We start from the raw sequence: 21,358 nt of genomic DNA, 5'->3' as shown, positions 1-21,358 counted from the left end.
CACTAATAACACGGGACCAAGGTGTCAGCAAAAGAAGGGAAAGGGCGCTAACTTAATACCGTCGGAGTCGGAAAATACGAGGCCCTTTTTTTCAGCCTCTGATCGGTCCCGAAATTAAAACACAGTGAAAATCCGACGACACACTTGTCAGCAGTGAGCACGTAAACACGCCAAATGCGTGACTGCCGCACTTGAACATTTCACCGTACACGTTTCGGCTGCATTGCACGCTGTTCACACTTGGCGGGAGGCTCTATTCGTGGTGATTATTGTTTTAAGAGGAAGTACAACTGGGCAACCATCCTCTATATAACACTAATGAGAGAGAAAAAATGGAACGGGTCCGACACTTCGAAAAAATGAAGGTATCGGCCAAAGGAAGACGAGGGCCACGAAGGGCGTCAAAATCAAAGACTCCCCAGGCGTCCATACGTTAGTGCCGTCGGGGTCGGAAAAAGAACAAGAGAGGTCGGACGGGATAGATGCAAGTGAGGAGCCTTGCACAAGTGAGTGGAAGCAATGACATGACTCAGCTAAGGGCCCCGTGGTCACCAACCCACGCTCAAAGTTCAGAGCACCTGGGGCCCCTTTTAGGCGCCTCTTACGACAGGCAGGGGGAAGAGGCTCTATTGTGTTTACGTGGTCACTACGACAAGTGTGTCGCAGGCAGGGTGTGACAGGGGGGAGAATGGACATTGTCCTGATTGTTTTTGCAAGTTGCAAAACCAAGCAGTCACTAGCTCCTATTGATCAGCAGATATCTTTCAAAATGGTGAGAACTTGAAGCAATTCGAAAAATGAGCGGGAAAGGGGGATCAAGCCTGTTCCTCGAATGTTCTAATATCACAATGGTTCTGCTGTCAACTCACCTCCTTGTGGGAAGAACTGGGAGTAGATTCCTTTGAATGTCTCTTCGCGGACAACTCCTGTAGGACACTCGGCCTTGAAGCCTCTGTAGATTCTCTTGAGCTCTGCCTCCGTGAAGCGCGTTGCTCTGCATAGCGCCTCGAGGCTGTCCGGTCGGTACCTTGGCGGCGTCTCGAGGTCCTCAAACTCAGAATCTGTAACAGACACCACTACCGTACAGGTGCCGCTGTTCTCCTTCACCTTTCTAACAGAATAATGAAAGAGGAAAAGCATACACGGGAAATATTAATTCCTCTTTTGTATTGTACGCAATCTAGAGAGGAATCTCTCACAACATGGGACTAGTAGACAAGATAAAGCATTACTTGACCCCTGTAATGGTTAAGAGCGGAGCTCCTTAAGGCAGAATTGTAGGATCTGTATGTTTTCTTATATAAATTATAGGAGTAAAGAATTGGAATCGGAGATAACGCTTTTGCGGATGACGTCATACTGAATAGAGTAATGAATGGTATGATCATAAACGGCGTGAGTTTCACGAGGGCGAAATGTTCTCTCAGTTTTAATTACTGCTTTGACGCGGTGAAAGTAACTCATGGAGATTACTGTAACTACATAGGTGTCAATATAAGGAATGATAATCACTTAAATGGGATTTCAAGTAATGAATTTCATAGTGGATTCCCAATTATGAAGATTCCACCTATGTAATAATTATGCTATTTAACAATGTTTGAATATAAATGGGATTGTAAATAAAGGTAACATATCTCTGCACATGATTGTGAGAGTATTTAGGGGTTGAAGTAAGGATGTAAAGGAAAGACGCCCAACTAGAGTATGGTTACAATATATGGGATTACTTGATAGGAGAACTGGAAAGGACCCAAAGGAAACTGCACGATTTGTTCTGGTTCATTTCCGTCAAAAGAGTAGTGTTATGAAAATGTTGCAACATTTAAGTTGGGAAGACTTGGAAGTAAGGAGAAGAGCTGCTCAACTAATCGCTATGTTCCGAGCTGTCAGTGGAGAGATGGCGTGGAATGATATTAGTAGACGAATAACCTTGAGCGGATTTTTTTCAATTAGGAGATATCACAATATGAAGTTGGAATTCACGAGGAGAAATTGAGGCAAATATTCGTTTATAGCAAGAGGAATTAGAGATTGTAATAATTTACCATAGGCTAGGTAAATAACAGACAGATCAGCGGTAAATGACTCGTATTTCTTTACTGACGTAGGTAACTGAGAAATCAGCTCAAGGAGACATGTACTTAACTCTTACATGGATTTATTTACATTTTGTTTCGAAACACGCCATGGACATCTGGAAAGGCTCGTCAGATTTGTGGTCGTCATGCTGTTGCTGTACCAAGTGTAGCGGTCTGTGCTGTTCCCAACAAGGGGCGTATGAGCCTGGCGTCTTGTCTGGACGACGGACGTTCTGGTAAGCTGTTCAGCCCAAAAAATGCGGAGAATGAGTCTGCAAAGCTTTCTGTTTTTCTCTCTACGATTTTGACTGTCTAGGTCTCAGCTGTGGAGGAGGCAACGGTCAATATGAGAAAGTGAGCCAACTGCAGTTTCGTTCTATGTAACTGTTCGGGCCTTCAATGTCTAGAGGAGCTATGTGGTGCCTGCCCTGGTCATGGCTCTTCTCTTGATTTCTTCCTGTTTTAGAAGTCATGGAGTCCAAGTAGGAATATTTCTGCATGACCTTCACACTGGGTTGTCTATTGCCATCATCTCATTTTCAGGCACATTCCCTGCTAGTCAACATGAGTTTCTGCATGATGATCTCTATTCTTATGCACTGGCAGACAGGATCAGCGTGTCGTCAGCTATTCCCAGTTGTGGACTGTTTTCCTCATTATGTCCCATGTACAGTAAGTACAAGTGTCTCTTTAAACTGGCTGCTCAGTTGCTACGTTCCCTATTTCTAAATATTCAGTAGAGCACGCTTTTACTGAAACACCTGTCTCATCGCTTGTATTGTCACAATTTAGAGAAGGATTGTACACAAGATGGGGCTATGACAACAATTCATTTGGAGAACGAAGGCCAAGGTCGGACGAGGCCATTCACCCTGCTGTGAATTAATAGTGGCTAATGATAACACTGGTCTGCAACATTGAGGTAATTAATTGAACACTGCTTGAAATATTTCATCTCATTTGTGCATAAACGGGTGCGCTTATTTTAAATGTGACCACCATTTCCCTGCAAAATGAAGCGACTTTTCACAAAGTCAATGTGAACATATGGGAAATATATACAAAGGTGAAAGCATGTAGGCCTACTTACAAAAACAAACTAAAACATGTTATAAGATCTGCGGCCGTGAAAGCCTTTTTTGAAATTAAAACATGTTTAGGTCAATACTTCTTTTTGTGGACAGAAAACCATTGCTAAAACTTATTCAAAAGTCCTAATAGTGATCTTTATGATTATCCGTCATTGTCCCCGGTACCATAGCCATGAGTATCTTCTCACAAAAGATGCAGTTAGTTATAACTGAGTTCTAAAGGGGGAAACAGTGCGGTGTTGGATGTAAAGCAACAATTCAGGGTATGAAGTTAGAATTCTTCCATAGTTGAGAAAGGGGAAAGATAATGGCCATTAGAGGCCACGTTACGTAACAGTTACATGTTTCTGGAAGCCTTCTTCACAGCCCAAAACTTTAGCATCCCCTCTCTGGCAGCCTGTCTTCTTTCTTCCGTCCGTCCACGGTTAAGTTTTGGTTTGTCATGGAATCCCTGGAATTTGTCGATCACTGACCTAAACTTTGCTCGGTTCGAGATGTCTTCTGAATTTACTCCCACCTGTTCGAGATCCTTTCTCACCTCCCTGAACCATTTGTCCGACCCGCTGTCTAGTATTGTGAAAATCCTCTTCTCATCCATGCCCATAGAAATTAAGTCTCCGTTTTATCATGGGCTCAGTTAGCCTTTCATTGTCACGGTATCGGTCTTCCCTTCCTGGCAATCTGTACTGTACAACCACAATGTTTGGATCCATTATTTTGTGAAGAATCTTTCTTTCGAATTTCTCAGCTTCTCTCAGTCCCGCTTTCTCTGTCATTTGGAGGCATTCACTAGCGTACAGAGTTACTATAATAATAATAATAATAATAATAATAATAATAATAATAATAATAATAATAATAATAATAAAATGAAATGCTGTACGGCTTTTAGTGCCGGCAGTGTCCGAGGACAAGTTCGACTCGCCAGGTGCAGGTCTTCTGAATTTACTCCCGAAGGCGACCTACGCGTCGTGATAAGGATGAAATGATGAAGGCGACACATACACCCAGCCCCGATGCGAGCAGAATTAAGCAATTGTGGTTAAAATTCCCGACCCTGCCGGGAATCGAACTTGGGACCCCTGTCATCAAAGACCATCACGCTAAGTATTTAGCCATGGATCACGGAATAATAATAATAATAATAATAATAATAATAATAATAATAATAATAATAATAATAATAATAATAATAATAATAATTCCGTATGGAGGAGAGAGGCTTGACATTTTTGGACACATTTTTAGGATGGATCAGAATAGACTCACAAGAATATTTATTATATTTATTCAATGTAATAAATTTCCAAAACAGGAGAATAAATTGACTGGAGGATACAAGAGGGGACCTGAATGAATTGAACATCGGGGAAGATATCATGAAAAATCGCGAAGTGTTGAGGACCTCAGTAAATAAACACACATTTGTGGTGAAGACTAGCAGCAGGACGGAAGAGGCGACACAGTGAGTTCATGAAGACGAAGGTGAAAGTCAACACGCTCTATGAATGGGCATAACGAAAGAATAAGAATAATAATTCTGGAACAACCCGTTGTTGATGGAATTTTGAAATTAGTTTTACTGAATATCAGATTCTATAATAATTGACTCTTAATTTTCAGATAATGTTTCCACTGCAGGCCTGTGTAAAAATACATTTCAAACGTTTATGACCTAAAGAAATAAAAAGTACACAAGCAAATATGCCTTACAGATAGTCGAACAGGATCCAAAAAGGCAAAATGTGACCTAATAATTTTAATTTTTCTAACAAGTGTTAATACACTAATATTTCATAATGTATTAATAATGCTGCCTTAGCTGTTGATAACTAGTGTGTACGGTGCACTATCGGTTGTAACATTGACCTGTCTCAGTCTCATCCTGGGCTTTGACTATATGAAAGTGACCGGGGTATGAGTGAGGCTATCATTACCATTTCTTACACATCCAGTCCCTGCTATGGATGGTGTTAATACATCATTCGTAACGTGAGCTAGTGGTCTTGGTAGACTGATATGTAATAGCAACTTCTAGCTCGGTGAAGAAAGGAACGAGAAACTACCTCACTCCCCATCTCCCTAGAACACCTCTTCAGTGATGCCTAGGCCATCTATGACAGCTGATGGCGGATCTGTTGAGGATCCAGTCAGCCTTTGGGATGAATACTCAACATACAGGCGTTTATGAAGCATCTAATTTACATGGGCCTTGCCCTTTTTCACTAGACCATCCATACACTCTGTATGATTTATGATAAATAAATAAATAAATAACAACAACAGCAAGAACGAAATCAACCTTCTGCGGGTGGTGGGAATTCTAAAAATGATAACTTTCAGAGAGTGTTTCGATTTTCTTGTTTCGTGTTCTGTCTTCTATCACTCTTTCCATTTGCTGGTAGCGTTCTCACAGCGTGCATCAGCTGGCGGGCGCCAATCAGCCAGTGTCCAAGCCCGTTTCTCCTCCTAGTCTGCAGTGCCACGCCACTAAGTACTCCTTCCAACCAGGATATGCTTTCCTTTCTTCTCCATAACCACATTCCAAATGTTTCAAGTCTCCTCAGAAGAGGAGGTTCAAGTTACCGCGATTCGCAATTCCAGTGGCCCGACATGGCGTTCACACGAAGGCTGATTATAAAGTTCACGTAGTCGGAGTGAAAACAATCAATTGACTTTACATCGCACCGACACAGACAGGTCTTACGGCGATGATGGGACAGGAAAAGACTAGGAGTGGGAAGGAAGCAGTGGTCGCCTTAATTATGGTACAGCCCCAGCATTTGCCCGATGTGAAAATGGGAAACCACGGATAGTGATCTTCAGGTCTGCTGACAGTGGGATTCGAGCCCACTATTCCCGAATACAAGCTCACAGTTGCGCACCCATAACCGCACGGCCAACTTGCTCCGTGTGAAGGTGGGTAGGAAAGTGTAGGGTGGGGAGACTTGCAAACTCATCGAGCCACGATGATAATCGGAGAAACACTCCTGTCCACATCACGTATCTTTGTGACGCGTGATGAGAACACTCATTGTGTCTTGTTCACAGCCGGATGATAATACAGATACAGTGGCCAGACAGAAGAGTGGATGCACCTTAGGAGATGCTAGAAAAAAGAAAAGAAACTTGTACACATTTAATTCTTCTGGGTACAGACGTATCGAAGATACATGCATGCCCCAACTCCCCTTCTTCTTCAGCATTATTCGTCCCACTACGTGTAATCACTGACGCATATTTCCTTCTTCCGTTAGGAACTCCGCAAACTCGTGCAGGTCCATGCTGTCCTGAGGAACTGCCACAAACGTGTCATTGCAGACATGACCAACGTCGCCCCACCAGTTTGGCCCATTTTTAATATTCTTGTAGGCTATGGTGAGAAGGTGCAAATCCCACCTTAATTCCGAGAAAAAGGAATATGAATATTTCGAGAGGACTCCACGACGAACGCTCAGGGCAACAAACAAGCTCTCCGCTCTACAAGGTAACTCATCTCCCTAGTGCATTGCGTACGCGCTATTCCATTCTCACAATAATGTACTCATAATTGTTGAGAATTTAAACTGTTTTGAATTGTGTAGTATTTTTACTCTCATTCATTTTTGGTTATGTATCATGGCGACTCTTGGACCAGTGAAGTGAATTAGCGTCGTTGTCTTATGCCTGTTGCTCACGGTAAAATTTTCTGTCAAATTTATTGTCCAATAACTTAATTTTGTAAAATTTCTGTTGCTCACGGTCAAATTTAAGTTTATAAAAGCTTTGATAAAACTTTTCATAAAATAGGACATGTTCTATTCCGTAAAATTAATTTTACGAAACGAACCAATCAGCGAAGCTGACATCACGATGATGCTGGCGCTACGTCGTGAGAAGTTTGTGAAGCTTGATTGTAAACAAACACTTCTTTCTAAAATGACAGGATCCGGGTGGACTAAGGAAGCTGTTAGTGTTTTACTGGACGAATACCAGGAATACCCATGTTTGTACGAGGTTAAAACGCCACTTTACCACAAGAGAAATGCAAGAAGAGGGGCAGAAAACATAATCGCCTAATTCCTATATGAATGGTCTTTTAACCTCAACTAATTTTCGACCAAGGACAGCAATCTTCTACCTTCTTCTCTTCTTTTGATCCAATCCCGAGTCCAGGATTTCCTGGCATTTCTTTTCTTCCTTTTTACCACTGTACAACATAAAATTGCAGCTAAAGCAGCAAGTTTTGCTTTGTTTGTTGGAGCCATACTCTCAAACACACCGTAGGTTGTTCTTGGTATAAAAGTTTATCGATAGATGGCAGCACATACACATTTAGTTCAGAAGTGATTCACAGATGGCCATCGTGATGCTTCCACGGATTTTATAAAATAATTTTACCGTGAGCAACAGAATTTGTTTTCACCAAATTTTTATAAAATTAATTGTACAACAAATTTTACGAAACATTTTATCATGAGCAATAGGCATAAGTCTGTAATCTATCACGATTATGTGTTGTTATTGAGTTTAAACAGTAAATATATTGAATCTATGGAGTCAGATCGAGTTTATTACAACATAGTGGTGACCCCCGACGTGATGGATGCTGTCAGTTTATTCCTGTCCTAGAAGAGAAGTACAACAGCACGTAGTCCCGAGTTACTATTTCTTTCAAGTCGAGAAGGAATAAATATGGAGAAACTGAAGATACCTGTGAGAAAATGCTTCACAAAGAAGATAAACGACATAAAGGGAATCCTCGCAACAGGTACGTCTCCCGATTTTAATTATTCACTTACTTCAAATTTCAGTCGTTTAGAGGCATTAATGTCGGAGCTTCGTGAATTAGACAGCAAAATAATGCACTTTTAGATAGCAGTGATGATATGACAGTAATTGTATCAGAAAAGGAAACTTCCGAGAAGTATAACGACGAATTTGAGGTTATACGTGTACAGGTGACGCACCGTAGATCAGACAGTTCTTTAAGTGAGGCACATGAAGAGGCCTCATGTCATAGTCAGGATAAGAGGAGAACTTATAAACTTCCTAAGATTGAAATTAAGAAATTTAATGGTGATTTACGTGAGTGGTTAAGTTTTTGGTCGCAATTTCGGAAGATTCACGAAGATGATAGTTTGCATGGTAGTGACAAATTTCAGTATTTACTGCAAGTTATGGAAATAGGAACTGAACCTCATGAAATTATGCTTAGTTATCCACAGACGTCAGAAAATTACCCGAAGGTCATTCAAGCTCTACAAGAACGGTTTGGAAGAGCGGATCTTCTATTACAAGTGTATGTCAGGGAATTACTGAAGTTAGTGATTTCAAATGCGACGCAAGAGGACAAGGTTCCATTACCTACCTTGTTAATCAAGCTAGAGTCTCACCTTCGATCCCTCAGTAGTTTGAATCTAGCATCTGCAGACCCAAGTACATGGCTCTTTCCATTAGTCGAATCTAGTCTCCCAGAAGAGACATTACGAGCCTGGCAAAGAAGTCGGTTCTCGAAACAAGAAGGAAGTAAAAATGGAGAAATTGGGTCTCGACTTGAGTGCTTCATGGAATTTCTACGTACCGAAGTCCAAAACGAGCAGCAGATTCTCTTAGCACAAGCAGGATTTAGTAATTTGGCTGTGAAAAGTAAGAATGAGAAGAGGTTAGGTTCTACCAGGACGGAGAAGAAACATAATAAAGACCCTGTAGATAGACCCATTCCTACTGTTGCTGCACTTTACAACAACAGTCCTCCAGTGTCGTAAATTTTCTGTAGTAAATCTCATGAAAGTGATAAATATTCTTCTACTACGAAATGGGTATAGAAGACCGGAGATCAAAAATGAAAGAAAAAGGTCGTTGCTATTTGTGTACAAAACCTAACCACTTAGCTAAGAACTGCAAGTTTTACGTTCACTGCTTACTTTGTGGAAATAAGCACATTACTGTTATGTGTCCTGATTTATCACGAGCTGAGAAGAGTGACTCTAAGATTGAGGAAGGAAACGCAGTCATTTCAAGTTACATCCGACCTAGCTAACCATACTTGTATAAATCAAGTTGTCCTACAAACACTGTTGGTCAAATTACAAGGGAATGGTAAACAGAAAACAGTACGAGCATTCTTAGACTGTGGCTCACAACGAAGTTACCTCCTTCAGGTACAGTTAAAGAGTTGAGGCTAGAACCTTGTGCAGAAGAAATAGTAACCCATGTTTTGTTTAGTGAAGATCAAACTTCTAGCATTAAACACAAAAGATACAAAATCAACATAGGAAGAAATGATGGACAATTCAATTGTGAAATAGAGTTACGGGATCATCCTAGAATTTGTCAGTCGATTCCACGAGTGTCAAGATGTTCGGACTTGTTGCAAGAGTTGAAAATGAAGAGGATATGGATCAGTGACCTGGGTGATGATTTCCCCGAGATTGAGCTCCTCATAGGAATGGATGTGTACGACAAGATTCTCACAGGAAAGGCAGTTCAGTTGAAGAATGGACTCCTAGCCGTGGAAACGAAACTCGGATGGACTTTGGCTGGTGAGAGGCAAGACCACTCTGTTGATGTTAATCTGAGTAATCTCACCATCTCAATGGCTTGTGACGATATGCGAACCATATCTGAGCTCTGGAACCTGGAGACTATTGGTATCTGTGATCAGGTAGAAGACAAAACGACTGAAGAGGTCAAACAGAATCTCCTTAGCACTTTGAAAAGAAATGGCAGTGGTCGCTATATAATAAACCTCCCATGGAGAAACGGTCACCCCGAGATCGGTTGCAATAAGCATATTGCAGAGAAGAGACTTAAATATACAACTGACAAGCTAATGAAGGCAAACCTATTCACCAGTTATGATCAAATTTTCACTGAGTGGAAGAAAGAAGGATTCATAGGGGAGGTACCAAATGAAGAATTGGAAAGATACTGTCATTATCTTCCTCATCGGCCAGTAATTAAATGAACAACCTTGACAACTCCTGTTCGTCCAGTCTTCGACGCATCCTGCAAGACAGAAGAAGGTGTTTTACTGAATGACTGTCTAGAGAAACGGCCCAATCATGTTCAGTTAATTCCAGAGGTACTCCTCAGATTTCGGGAGAACGTGATGGGAGTTACTTCAGACATCCGAAAAGCCTTACAAATGATTGAGGTTGCGACAGAAGATCGTGATTTCCTGCGTTTCCTATGGTGGGAGAATTGCGATATGAAGAAAAATCAAAGTTTACAGACACTCACGAGTTGTTTTTGGAACTACCTGCAGTCCATTTATACTAGGTGCTGTAATAGAACACCATATTACCAACGTACGTCAGGAAGACAAATCAACAGCACATAAATTGATGGAGTCGATGTATGTCGACAACTGTGTGACATCGGTGGCTTCGAAGGAAGAATTTGATACATTTCGAATTGAGAGCGTTAAACTGCTGAATGATGCAAAAATGGAACTTAGGAATTGGGAATATTCAACAGAAGGAATCACAGCGATGGAGGACAGTGAAACTGAGAAGGGATACATCACAAAGGTTCTCGGACTACACTGGAACAGAAGATCGGACGCACGGATTGTTGAATTTAATACAGAGTTTTTAGCTCTCCCAGAAGTATTGACGAAGAGAATCTTACTTTCCTTAATACACCAGATTTTTGCAATCATTGGGTTTCTCACTCCAGCACTTCTCCCATTCAAGCTGTTGTTGCAGAAGGCATGGTGCATAGAAAATGAAACCAAGAAGGTCAAACAGAAGTAGGACACCCCATTAACTGAGAGTATCTGTAATGAATTTCGTAAGCGTTATCAGGAAATAAACTGCTTAAGGGAAGTGGAAATTCCTCGATTAATCACGGGCGGTGTGAAGGAAAGGAATCGATGGTCGCTCCATACCTTCGTAGATGCTAGCCAACACGCTTATGCAGCTGTGATCTTTTTACGACCTGAAAGTGACCAGGAAGTTTCAGTGCAGCTGCTGTTAGCTAAAGCCAGGGTAGCCCCACTTAAGACCATCACTATTCCAAGGCTGGAATTATTAGGCTGCCTAGTTGGAAGTAGACTCGCACCATGAGTTGAGTCTGTTCTACATCTACAAAATGTGAGAGAATATTTCTGGAGTGGTTCTTCAACCGCATTAGCCTGGATAAGAGGAGACGAACCATGCGCTACATTTGTTGGCAACAGAGTAAAAGAGATGAGGAGTTTAACAAGTCCAGAGGACTGGAAACATATTCCAGGAATACACAATCCGGCTGATCTCATATCAAGAGGATGTTATCCGACCCAGCTGAAGGAATCGTCGTGGAGGAAAGGTCCAGAATGGTTAAAACGACCATAAGAAGAGTGGCCATTTAATCAGCTGGAAGGGAATGAGGATGAAACCACAATCCTAGCAGAAAGGAAGAAGTAGTTGGACTGCACTATGACAATGCTAAGTGTAGAAATGACAAGAAATTTGAGTTTTTCTCAACGAGTTAGGGTTATGGCAGGGATTCTTAGATTTTGTAGTAATGCAAGGAAGATTAACTGCCACGCAGATCTCCTACACTTTTCAGAAATAAAGGCAGCAGAGCTGATTGTCATCAAAGGTATTCAATCAGATTCATTCCCAGCTGAAGGTGATAACGTCAATGGGATAAATGTTGTCAGATACGAGGAAGGTCTCATCCGAGTGAAGACCAAGATTGTGATGAGAGAGGATCTAATGAACTTCAGATACCCATTGTTGCTACCTAAGGAACATAAAATAGTTGAGGCGCTGATTATGGAGCAACATCGACTTCATTGTCATGCTGGTTTGTCTTATTTGAGGAAAAGGTATTGGATAGTGGCAACTGTAAAGAAAGTGATAGCAGTGTAAACGTCATAAAGTAAAGAGTGCTGCCCTCGGCCTAATGATCGAGTAAAAAAAAAAAAAGGATGCCAATGTTTTTGAAGTGGTTGGCATTGACATGGCAGGACCATTAATTCTGAGAGGTAATTCTAAGGTATGGATTGCTCTCTACACCTGTGCCGTCTTTCGGGCAGTCCATTTGGAACTAGTTTCGTCATTAAGTACCGAAGCTTTCATTCTTTCTCTGAGAAGATTTATCGCTAGAAGGGGCCGTCCATCCATTATCTATTCTGACAATGGTAATAATTTTGCTGGGGCTTCCAATGCATTAAAAGGCCTACATCTCCAAGAACTTCAGCAACAATCTAGGTTTCAAGAAATAGAGTGGAAGTTCAATCCCTCTACTGCAAGTTGGTGGGGAGGATGGTGGGAACGTCTGGTCCGTTCCATTAAAGAATTGTTGAGAAGAATGCTCGGAGGGTCTGTACTCACTTATGAAGAATTACTGACTTCACTTTGTGATGTAGAGGCCGTTATTAATGGACGCCCACCGAGTTATATATCAGAGGATCCTGAAGATTTAAATCCTTTGACACCATGTTGGAGAGTGTTTTGTGCAAGATATTGATCATCTCGAGAAGGAGAAGTTCCAGGCACGCCTGCGCTACCGACAACACCTGATGCAAGAACTGAAACAACGCTTTAGGTAGGAGTACCTCTCCCAGCTGATCCAGCGACTTTGAAGGAAGGTGTTGTGGTTCTGGTTGGTTGCGAGCAACAAAAGAGAGCGGAGTGGCCACTAGCAAAAATAGTGTCACTCTTTTCTGGCAAGGATGGTGTATCTCGGGTAGCCGAGTTAAGACTGAAAGATGGAACACTGATAAGACCTGTTGAACGACTGTACCCTCTGGAGATAGACACTCGTGAGGACCCCTTAGTTTCCAAAGCCTTTTACCTGATAACATTCCCCATGGGTACAGAACCCGTAGTGGTCGCAGAGTGGTCCCCAATCCAAAATACTCCGCTTAAGTTATAGACTATGGAACTGTGCTGAAGAAAGGGTCCTGTGATATTCGCAGGCATAAGTTATTTGTGATATCAAAGTTACTGAAATTATTCCCACAAATTCAGGGTGGGAGAAATGTTGAGAAATTAAACTGTTTTGAATTGTGTAGTATTTTTACTCTCATTCGTTTTCGGTTGTGTATCATGGCGACTCTTGGACCAGTGAAGTGAATTAGTGTTGTCTAAGTCTGTAATTTTATCACGATTATGTGTTGTTATTGAGTTTAAACAGTAAATATATTGAAATATGAAATATATTGAATCTATGGAGTCAGATCGAGTTTATTACAACACATATCATCCGATTTTCCACGCACATTTGTCAGCCATATAGTTAAATACACATCACTCGCGAAATTCCAGCTTGCAATTTGAGGCTGTGAAAGATGTCGCCATCAGCTGCACGTACAATGAAAATGGAGTGACACGTGACGACGTTTCTTTTCATACTTCGTGAAGACTTGCGACTACGCAACCGACGTTGCCATTAATGTTAAAAATGTAAACAATTCAAAACGTAAATTAACCACTTCGGAATTTCACCGAGTTATTATGCTTGCCTCAAGTGAAACGCACACCCTCTTTAGAAATGCAGCTTCGAAGACTATTTTTGTAGGAATTTGAAAATCAGAAAACGATTTAGAACCAACAATTGCGAGATTTAATTGTCTAGTAAGAGGTCCTTGCTTGTTGTTTTAAGGGGCCTAACATCGAAGATCATCGGCCCAAGTAAGAGGTCCAAACAGTAGCGGTGATTGACAGTTTAAAGTTGGGGGAGGGGGGGATAGGACACAAACATTTATAGCAAAGAAAACAGGACTGGGAACCTGGGGAATATAATGGGGGTAGAGAACAACATATTTGATGCTATCTGAACGAATTTCGACAGAGAAGTAAAGGCTGAAAGTTTACTAACTGTGCTAATAATAGTTTTTTCAATATTTTCATTCAATACTATACAATAAAAGTTCACCACATGTGCGCAACTAAAGTTTTGTGCCATCAAATCGCACTTGTGGAGCGCTATCCGGCACTTGATGGGGTAATGTGGTTCCCTCTAATCCCGGCCCCTTTTCCCCTAGGAATTAACCTGGTAGGCTACTCATTTTTTGTGTAGGCTGAGTGAACCTCAGAACCACGTGCAGCTCCGAAAGTGGAAATATCGCTTCCCGACGGGGAATCAAACCCACGTCCTTTCGGGCGAATGGAGCAGCCCCTTCACTACTTGCTGAGGCGTTGAAAACTTGGTTAGCTGCGTCGAATAACAACTTGTGTGTATTTTCGTCAACTTTTTTAATATCTAAAGAAATTAAATGAGGAAAGTAGGTAATGGACATCAGGGTTTGTGTAAAATGCTTTTTAAAAGTAATTCCTAGTTTTAGGTGGCTAAAACTGAATGAAAATGTAATTTTTCTCCACAAAGTGGGGGTAAGGGGGCGACTGGCCCCCTAGCCCTCCCACCTATTCGCCGCCACAAAGTGGGGGTAAGGGGACGACTGGGCCCCTAGCCCTCCCACCTATTCGCCGCCACAAAGTGGGGGTAAGGGGGCGACTGGCCCCCTAGCCCTCCCACCTATTCGCCGCCACAAAGTGGGGGTAAGGGGGCGACTGGGCCCCTAGCCCTCCCACCTATTCGCCGCCACAAAGTGGGGGTAAGGGGACGACTGGGCCCCTAGCCCTCCCACCTATTCGCCGCCACAAAGTGGGGGTAAGGGGGCGACTGGCCCCCTAGCCCTCCCACCTATTCGCCGCCACAAAGTGGGGGTAAGGGGGCGACTGGCCCCCTAGCCCTCCCACCTATTCGCCGCCACAAAGTGGGGGTAAGGGGGCGACTGGCCCCCTAGCCCTCCCACCTATTCGCCGCCACAAAGTGGGGGTAAGGGGGCGACTGGCCACCTATTCGCCGCCACAAAGAGGGGGTAAGGGGGCGACTGGCCACCTAGCCCTCCCACCTATTCGCCGCCACAAAGTGGGGGTAAGGGGGCGACTGGCCCTCCCACCTATTCGCCGCCGTTGGGTACAAAGAGCAGAACAGTGACGTGTTGAGCGACGTACAACAACGCTAACTCAGGCAGGTACAGCGCCACATCGGTACGTGCAGGGGGGGGGGGGAGTAGGATCTTCTGTCAAATTTCACGAATGTACATTTTGAAACTGTTGTGGCTTCATCCACTTGTCTTTTCCGCCACCAGCATCATATTCCCGGTGATCCATGGCTATGATCAATTTTCAGCCTTCCTCGCTGCGTATTTTATCTATCGATCGTCTACGAGCAGGTGTGCTCAACTCTGCTATATCCAGTTTATCAGACACAACAACGGAATATCCGCTTCATATCTGCTGACTTCTCTGTGGCACGCAGCATACAGCAGTAACAGGTCAGGGACGGAAGGCAAAAGTTTCAACTACTTGCTGGGGTAGAGTGGTCAGCGCTACGCCGGCCGGCCTATACACCTGGGAATTAACCTAATACTCAATGCTGGTGTAGGCTTAGTGAAACTCTGAGCATGTAAACCTCCGGAAATGGAGAGAGGGATGCTGTACGTTACCGACACTTTTCAGTCTACTATTAACCAAGAGGCTCCTGACAAATTTAGGAGAATTTGTATTGGGAACAGAAAGAATATACTCTTTTTTTTTACAATTTGTTTTACCTCACACCGACACAGATAGGTCTTATGGTGAGGATGGGGTGGGAAAAACCTAGGAGTGTGAAGGACATGGCCGTACAGTTAATTAAGGTACAGCCCCAGCATTTGCCTGGTAATATATAATGGCGTATGGCCTCCGGAGAGGCCTGTGCGGGTCTTTTTCTCGTAGACCGCCTGTTAGGCGACCTGCATGTCTGTGAAGATGAGGGCCCTACCTAGGATGATTTCTAATGCTGAAAACGAAACACACACCCAGCCCCCGAGCCATTGGAATTAAGGTTAAAATCCCCGATTCGGCCGGGAATCGAACTCGGGACCCTCTGGACCAAAGGCCAGCATGCTAACCATTTAACCATGGAGCCGGACATTTGCCTGGGGTGAAAATGAGATACCACGGATAACCATCTTCAGGGCTGCCGACAGTAGGGTTCGAAGCCACTATCTCCCGGATGCAAGCTCACAGCTGTGCGCCCCTAACCGCACGGCCAACTCGCCCGGTGAATAGACTATCAAATATGCAGATGATATGAAGGGGTTGGCAGAACTGCAAATTATGATGGAGACTATTGTAAAACTCTTTGAAATCAAGACGAAAATAATCAGCACAGGAAAGGGAATGGGCACGCTTTACGTCGCACCGACACAGATAGGTCTTATGGCGACGATGGGACAGGAAAGGGCGAGGAGTGGGAAGTAAGTGGCCGTGGCATTAATTAAGGCACAGCCCCAGCATTTGCCTGGCGTGAAAATGGGAAACCACGGAAAACCATCTTCAGGGCTGCTGATAGTGGGGTTCGAACCCACTATCTCCCGAATACTGGATACTGGCCGCACTTACGCGACTGCAGCTATCGAGCTCGGTATGGGCACTGTTAATGCATTACTAGAGGAAATACAAGTTGAACCGTTTGAATATTTGGGAAGTTTGAAAAATAGGAATGTAAGACGTACTAAAGAGGTAAGAAGGAGAGCTTTTGTAAGGTTTCCTGATGGCCACACGCATTTCAATTGAATGAAGTAAGAGTTCTGCTGAGGCTTTCGTGTGGAGTGCGGTGTCTTACGCCTCTCAAACGTGGACAGTCAAAAAGGAGGAACTGCCTGGAATGACTTTTATGTTGCTCTGGAGAAGAGGGAAGATGGTGAAATGGACAGACAGTGTGAGGAAGTACTGAGGAGGGTGAAAGAGGATAGGATGATAAAGAACAGGAAACCATCTTGATAGGGTTACACACTGCGAAGGACTTGTCTGCTACAGAGGATCGTGGAGGAGAAAACACATGGAAAGAGAGGAGGAAGAGGAATGCTAACAGCTGTGAGCAAAGGAGGAAGTTACCAACGAATGAAGGAAGATGCTCATGACCATACCTGTCTGAGCACAGATTTACAGAACACGACGAAGAAGAAAATCTACCCAAATAGGGTCAAGAGCGTTAAATCCTAATTTAATTTCAGTTTAAGGCTGAAATGAAGTTAAAAGAAGAATGGAATTTGCTTAACATTCAAACCTTAATGCGTTTCAGGATTTGATATAAGGGTCAGTTGCATTTGCGTTGATAATTCAGTCTTTCTGTAAATGATTTAATTACAGTCAATCTCCACGATGTATTTTACTAAGGCAAGCAGTAGTGGGCCGAGATGAAAGAGGACTGTCAACTTTAGGCACCCTATCTCTTCAATTTCTTTTTCAGCATATTTGACTGAGGAATCGTGTTTTAAACCCTCCCTCTCACACATGATATGTTGTTGTTGTTGTTGTTGTTTGAGTCACCAGTCCATACTCTGGTTTGATGCAGCTCTCCATGCTACCGAATCCTGTGCTAACCTTTTCATTTCTACATAACTACTACATCCTACATCTGCTCTAACCTGCTTGTCATATTCACACCTTGGTCTACCCTTACCATTCTTACCGCATTATTAATGTCGTGTGACCATTTCTAGCCGAGTGCAGTCCTTGTAAGGCAGGCCCTCCGATGAGGGTGGGCGGCATCTGCCATGTGTAGGTAAGTGCGTGTTCTTATGGTGGAGGATAGTGTTATGTGTAGTTGGGGACAGCACATACACCCGGTCCCCGAGTCAAGGGAATTAACCATTTAAGGTTACAATCTCTGACCAGGCCGGGAATCGAACCATGGAGCCTCTGGATCAAAAGCCACCACGCTAACCATTTAGCCACGGAGCCGGACATTCAACTGTACCAGTCCTGGGTGACCTGTCATTCTATCTCTTCTTCTTATGAAATTTAGCCAAACCGATCTCCTCTTACGAATTCGATTCAGTACCACGTGATTCGATCTATCCCTCTCATCTTCAGCACTCTTCTGTAAGACCACATTTCAAAAGCTTCTATTCTCTTTCTTTCTGAACTAGTTATCATCAATGTTTCACTTCCATACAATTCCACGCTCCAAACGAAACCCTTGATTCCCATATCAATGTTCGAAGTGAGCAAGAAACGCCTTCCATGTTTGTGATAGCTCCTCCTTAATTCTGCCATCGTTAGTTATTTTACTATCCAGGTAACAATATTCAACTAGATCCTGTAAGATTTCATTTCCTAATATTATATTTCCTGCATAACATGACATTCTTCGGCTGCACTCCATCACTTTTGTTTTGGACTTATTTATTTTCATCTTGTATTCCTCACCCACGACTCTCTCCATACCACTCAGCAATTTCTCCAGATCGTCTGCAGTGTCAGATAAAATAAAAATATCATCTGCAAATCTCAGGTTTTTGATTTCCTCTCCTTGGATTGTGATTCTCTTCCCAAATTCCTCTTTACCACCTGTTTTATACAAACATTGAAAAGGAGAGGGAGGAGGGCAACTGCAGCCTTGCCTCACTTCTTTCTGGATTGCTGCTTCTTTTTCAAAGCCCTCGATTCTTATAGTACACAGTCTACCATTGGTGGATGAGGTTGGAGAGGGAATATTTTAGTTGATGTTTAATAAGATTTCGCAAGCAAAATTTTCATACTATGCGATGAGGAATTTTGACTTAATGCAAAGACAAAAGGTTAAATTGATTAATATTATTGTGTGATTAGAAAAATATCCACAATGGTTTCACGATATTAAATTATTATAAACAAATATAAAATAATAAATTAAAAACATACATTTGTTCTCAAATCATATGAGTCGAGGGATGTCATTCTTTACTACTACCACTATTACTAGTGAGATCTGAGACTTCAGCTCGGAAGGAGGTTGGATCCTCAATAGTCCCAGCATCTAGACAGCCTAGGTGTCACTCCTCGCTGTGCCAGAAGATACTGTTACATATCAGTCAGTCAAACCTATCGAAATGGACGTAGCAATCTACCCTCTGAGAGATATTTTCAGACAGTAGCAATCTGCCCCCTGAGAGATATTTTCAGACAGTAGCAATCTACCCCCTGAGAGATATTTTCAGACAGTAGCAATCTACCCTCTGAGAGATATTTTCAGACAGTAGCAATTTACCCCCTGAGAGATATTTTCAGACAGTAGCAATCTGCCCCCTGAGAGATATTTTCAGACAGTAGCAATCTACCCCCTGAGAGATATTTTCAGACAGTAGCAATCTACCCCCTGAGAGATATTTTCAGACAGTAGCAATCTACCCCCTGAGAGATATTTTCAGACAGTAGCAATCTACCCCCTAAGAGATATTTTCAGACAGTAGAAATCTACCCCCTGAGAGATATTTTCAGACAGTAGCAATCTGCCCCCTGAGAGATATTTTCAGACAGTAGCAATCTACCCCCTGAGAGATATTTTCAGACAGTAGCAATCTGCCCCCTGAGAGATATTTTCAGACAGTAGCAATCTGCCCCCTGAGAGATATTTTCAGACAGTAGCAATCTGCCCCCTGAGAGATATTTTCAGACAGTAGCAATCTGCCCCCTGAGAGATATTTTCAGACAGTAGCAATCTACCCCCTGAGAGATATTTTCAGACAGTAGCAATCTGCCCCCTGAGAGATATTTTCAGACAGTAGCAATCTACCCCCTGAGAGATATTTTCAGACAGTAGCAATCTGCCCCCTGAGAGATATTTTCAGACAGTAGCAATCTGCCCCCTGAGAGATATTTTCAGACAGTAGCAATCTACCCCCTGAGAGATATTTTCAGACAGTAGCAATCTGCCCCCTGAGAGATATTTTCAGACAGTAGCAATCTACCCCCTGAGAGATATTTGCAGACAGTAGCAATCTACCCCCTGAGAGATATTTGCAGACAGTAGCAATCTACCCCCTGAGAGATATTTTCAGACAGTAGCAATCTACCCTCTGAGAGATATTTTCAGACAGTAGCAATCTACCCTCTGAGAGATATTTTCAGACAGTAGCAATCTACCCCCTGAGAGATATTTTCAGACAGTAGCAATATACCCCCTGAGAGATATTTTCAGACAGTAGCAATCTACCCCCTGAGAGATATTTTCAGACAGTAGCAATCTGCCCCCTGAGAGATATTTTCAGACAGTAGCAATCTGCCCCCTGAGAGATATTTTCAGACAGTAGCAATCTGCCCCCTGAGAGATATTTTTCAGACAATCATCTCGCTCACATCTCTCACTTTCATATCGCCAAAGTCAAGCGTGAGACTAATACAGATCAATGTTCTAGCGCATACCAGAAGACAAATTGCACTGTAAACACAAGATCTCGCTAGAAATTGATCTGGTGCTAATGTTTAACTAGGGTGGTGGGTGGGGGTGGGGGCAAGGCGGGACGATTACCTTGAGCAAGAAAACACATAAAGAGGTAAAAGAAAAATCACTGAAATGGCATGAAATTTGACATAACATCCGCAGACACTGTTATATAACAACACTGGATGTGAGAGGTTTTAACATTTACATGCTACATATAAAAGAGAAAGGAATACTTTACCTAGAACAGACTTAACGCCAGTCCAAGCCTCTTTGAAATAATTGACGACTCGTCTGTAGATAGAGCGCGTGGCTCGCCCGGGGAATCCCGAATGACGATGGCGGCCATGCTTAGAGCTAACCATGCCGCCACGGTGCATGCTGCGTCACCCCATCCTCCTACAGGGCTACCACCAGTTGGCGTCTGTTCCTCTCATCTTATATTTTTGAATCTCACTTCTCGATACTTATATTACACTTCAGAGGTCTGACTGAATACTTTATGTTTAACTTCTTCTACATTTGAATGTCTACTTAATTGCCTTCTTTTGAATTTTGACACACTGTCAATATCAACAGTCTTATAGGTGAGAAATGATCGAGTTTTGTGACAAAATTATACCTGTACCATTGTCTTCTTTATGAGTTACTCTGACTGATTCAGGTTGACAAAGGAGGGTTATTGGTCCATGTCTATCGACAACTCTACCGACGTATAACTGGACAATTGATCTTAGCGTTGTTGTAAACATTTGGAAATATTACAAAATAGTATGATTAGATTTATTCTAAAAACGACGAAATAATTTTGTGTGCATTTCGTTGAAAATCAACAGCGAACACTTAATTATGGCAGATTAGTTTACAAAAATACAGATAAATTCACAAAAATGGAACCAGTATTTCTAACCAAGGGTTACGCAGTCCGTCCTTTCTGTTAGTGATTCAGAAGTATGTTCTGGGATTGCTTAGTAGAGCGATTTAATTATTAATAATCTGGTTCCAGAAAGCTGG

General features: G+C 42.6%; 1 protein-coding gene across 1 annotated transcript in view; it reads right to left on the bottom strand.

The window, feature by feature from the left end:
* Positions 1 to 20,709, bottom strand: part of LOC136879393 (Kv channel-interacting protein 4-like) — a 91,931-nt gene extending 71,222 nt beyond the window's left edge. The window contains exons 1-2 of the mRNA XM_067153208.2: positions 20,586 to 20,709; positions 870 to 1,061 (exon numbers count right to left, since the gene is read on the bottom strand). Coding sequence (XP_067009309.2) covers positions 870 to 1,061; positions 20,586 to 20,709 — 316 coding nt within the window. The remainder of the gene's footprint in view (positions 1 to 869; positions 1,062 to 20,585) is intronic.
* Between the last annotated feature and the right edge of the window lie 649 nt (positions 20,710 to 21,358).

Source organism: Anabrus simplex, chromosome 8 (assembly GCF_040414725.1).
Source record: "Anabrus simplex isolate iqAnaSimp1 chromosome 8, ASM4041472v1, whole genome shotgun sequence".
In the NCBI taxonomy this organism is placed as follows: domain Eukaryota; kingdom Metazoa; phylum Arthropoda; class Insecta; order Orthoptera; family Tettigoniidae; genus Anabrus; species Anabrus simplex.
The sequence above is the reverse complement of the archived record's forward strand: the minus strand, read 5'-3'. Positions and strand labels throughout refer to the sequence as shown.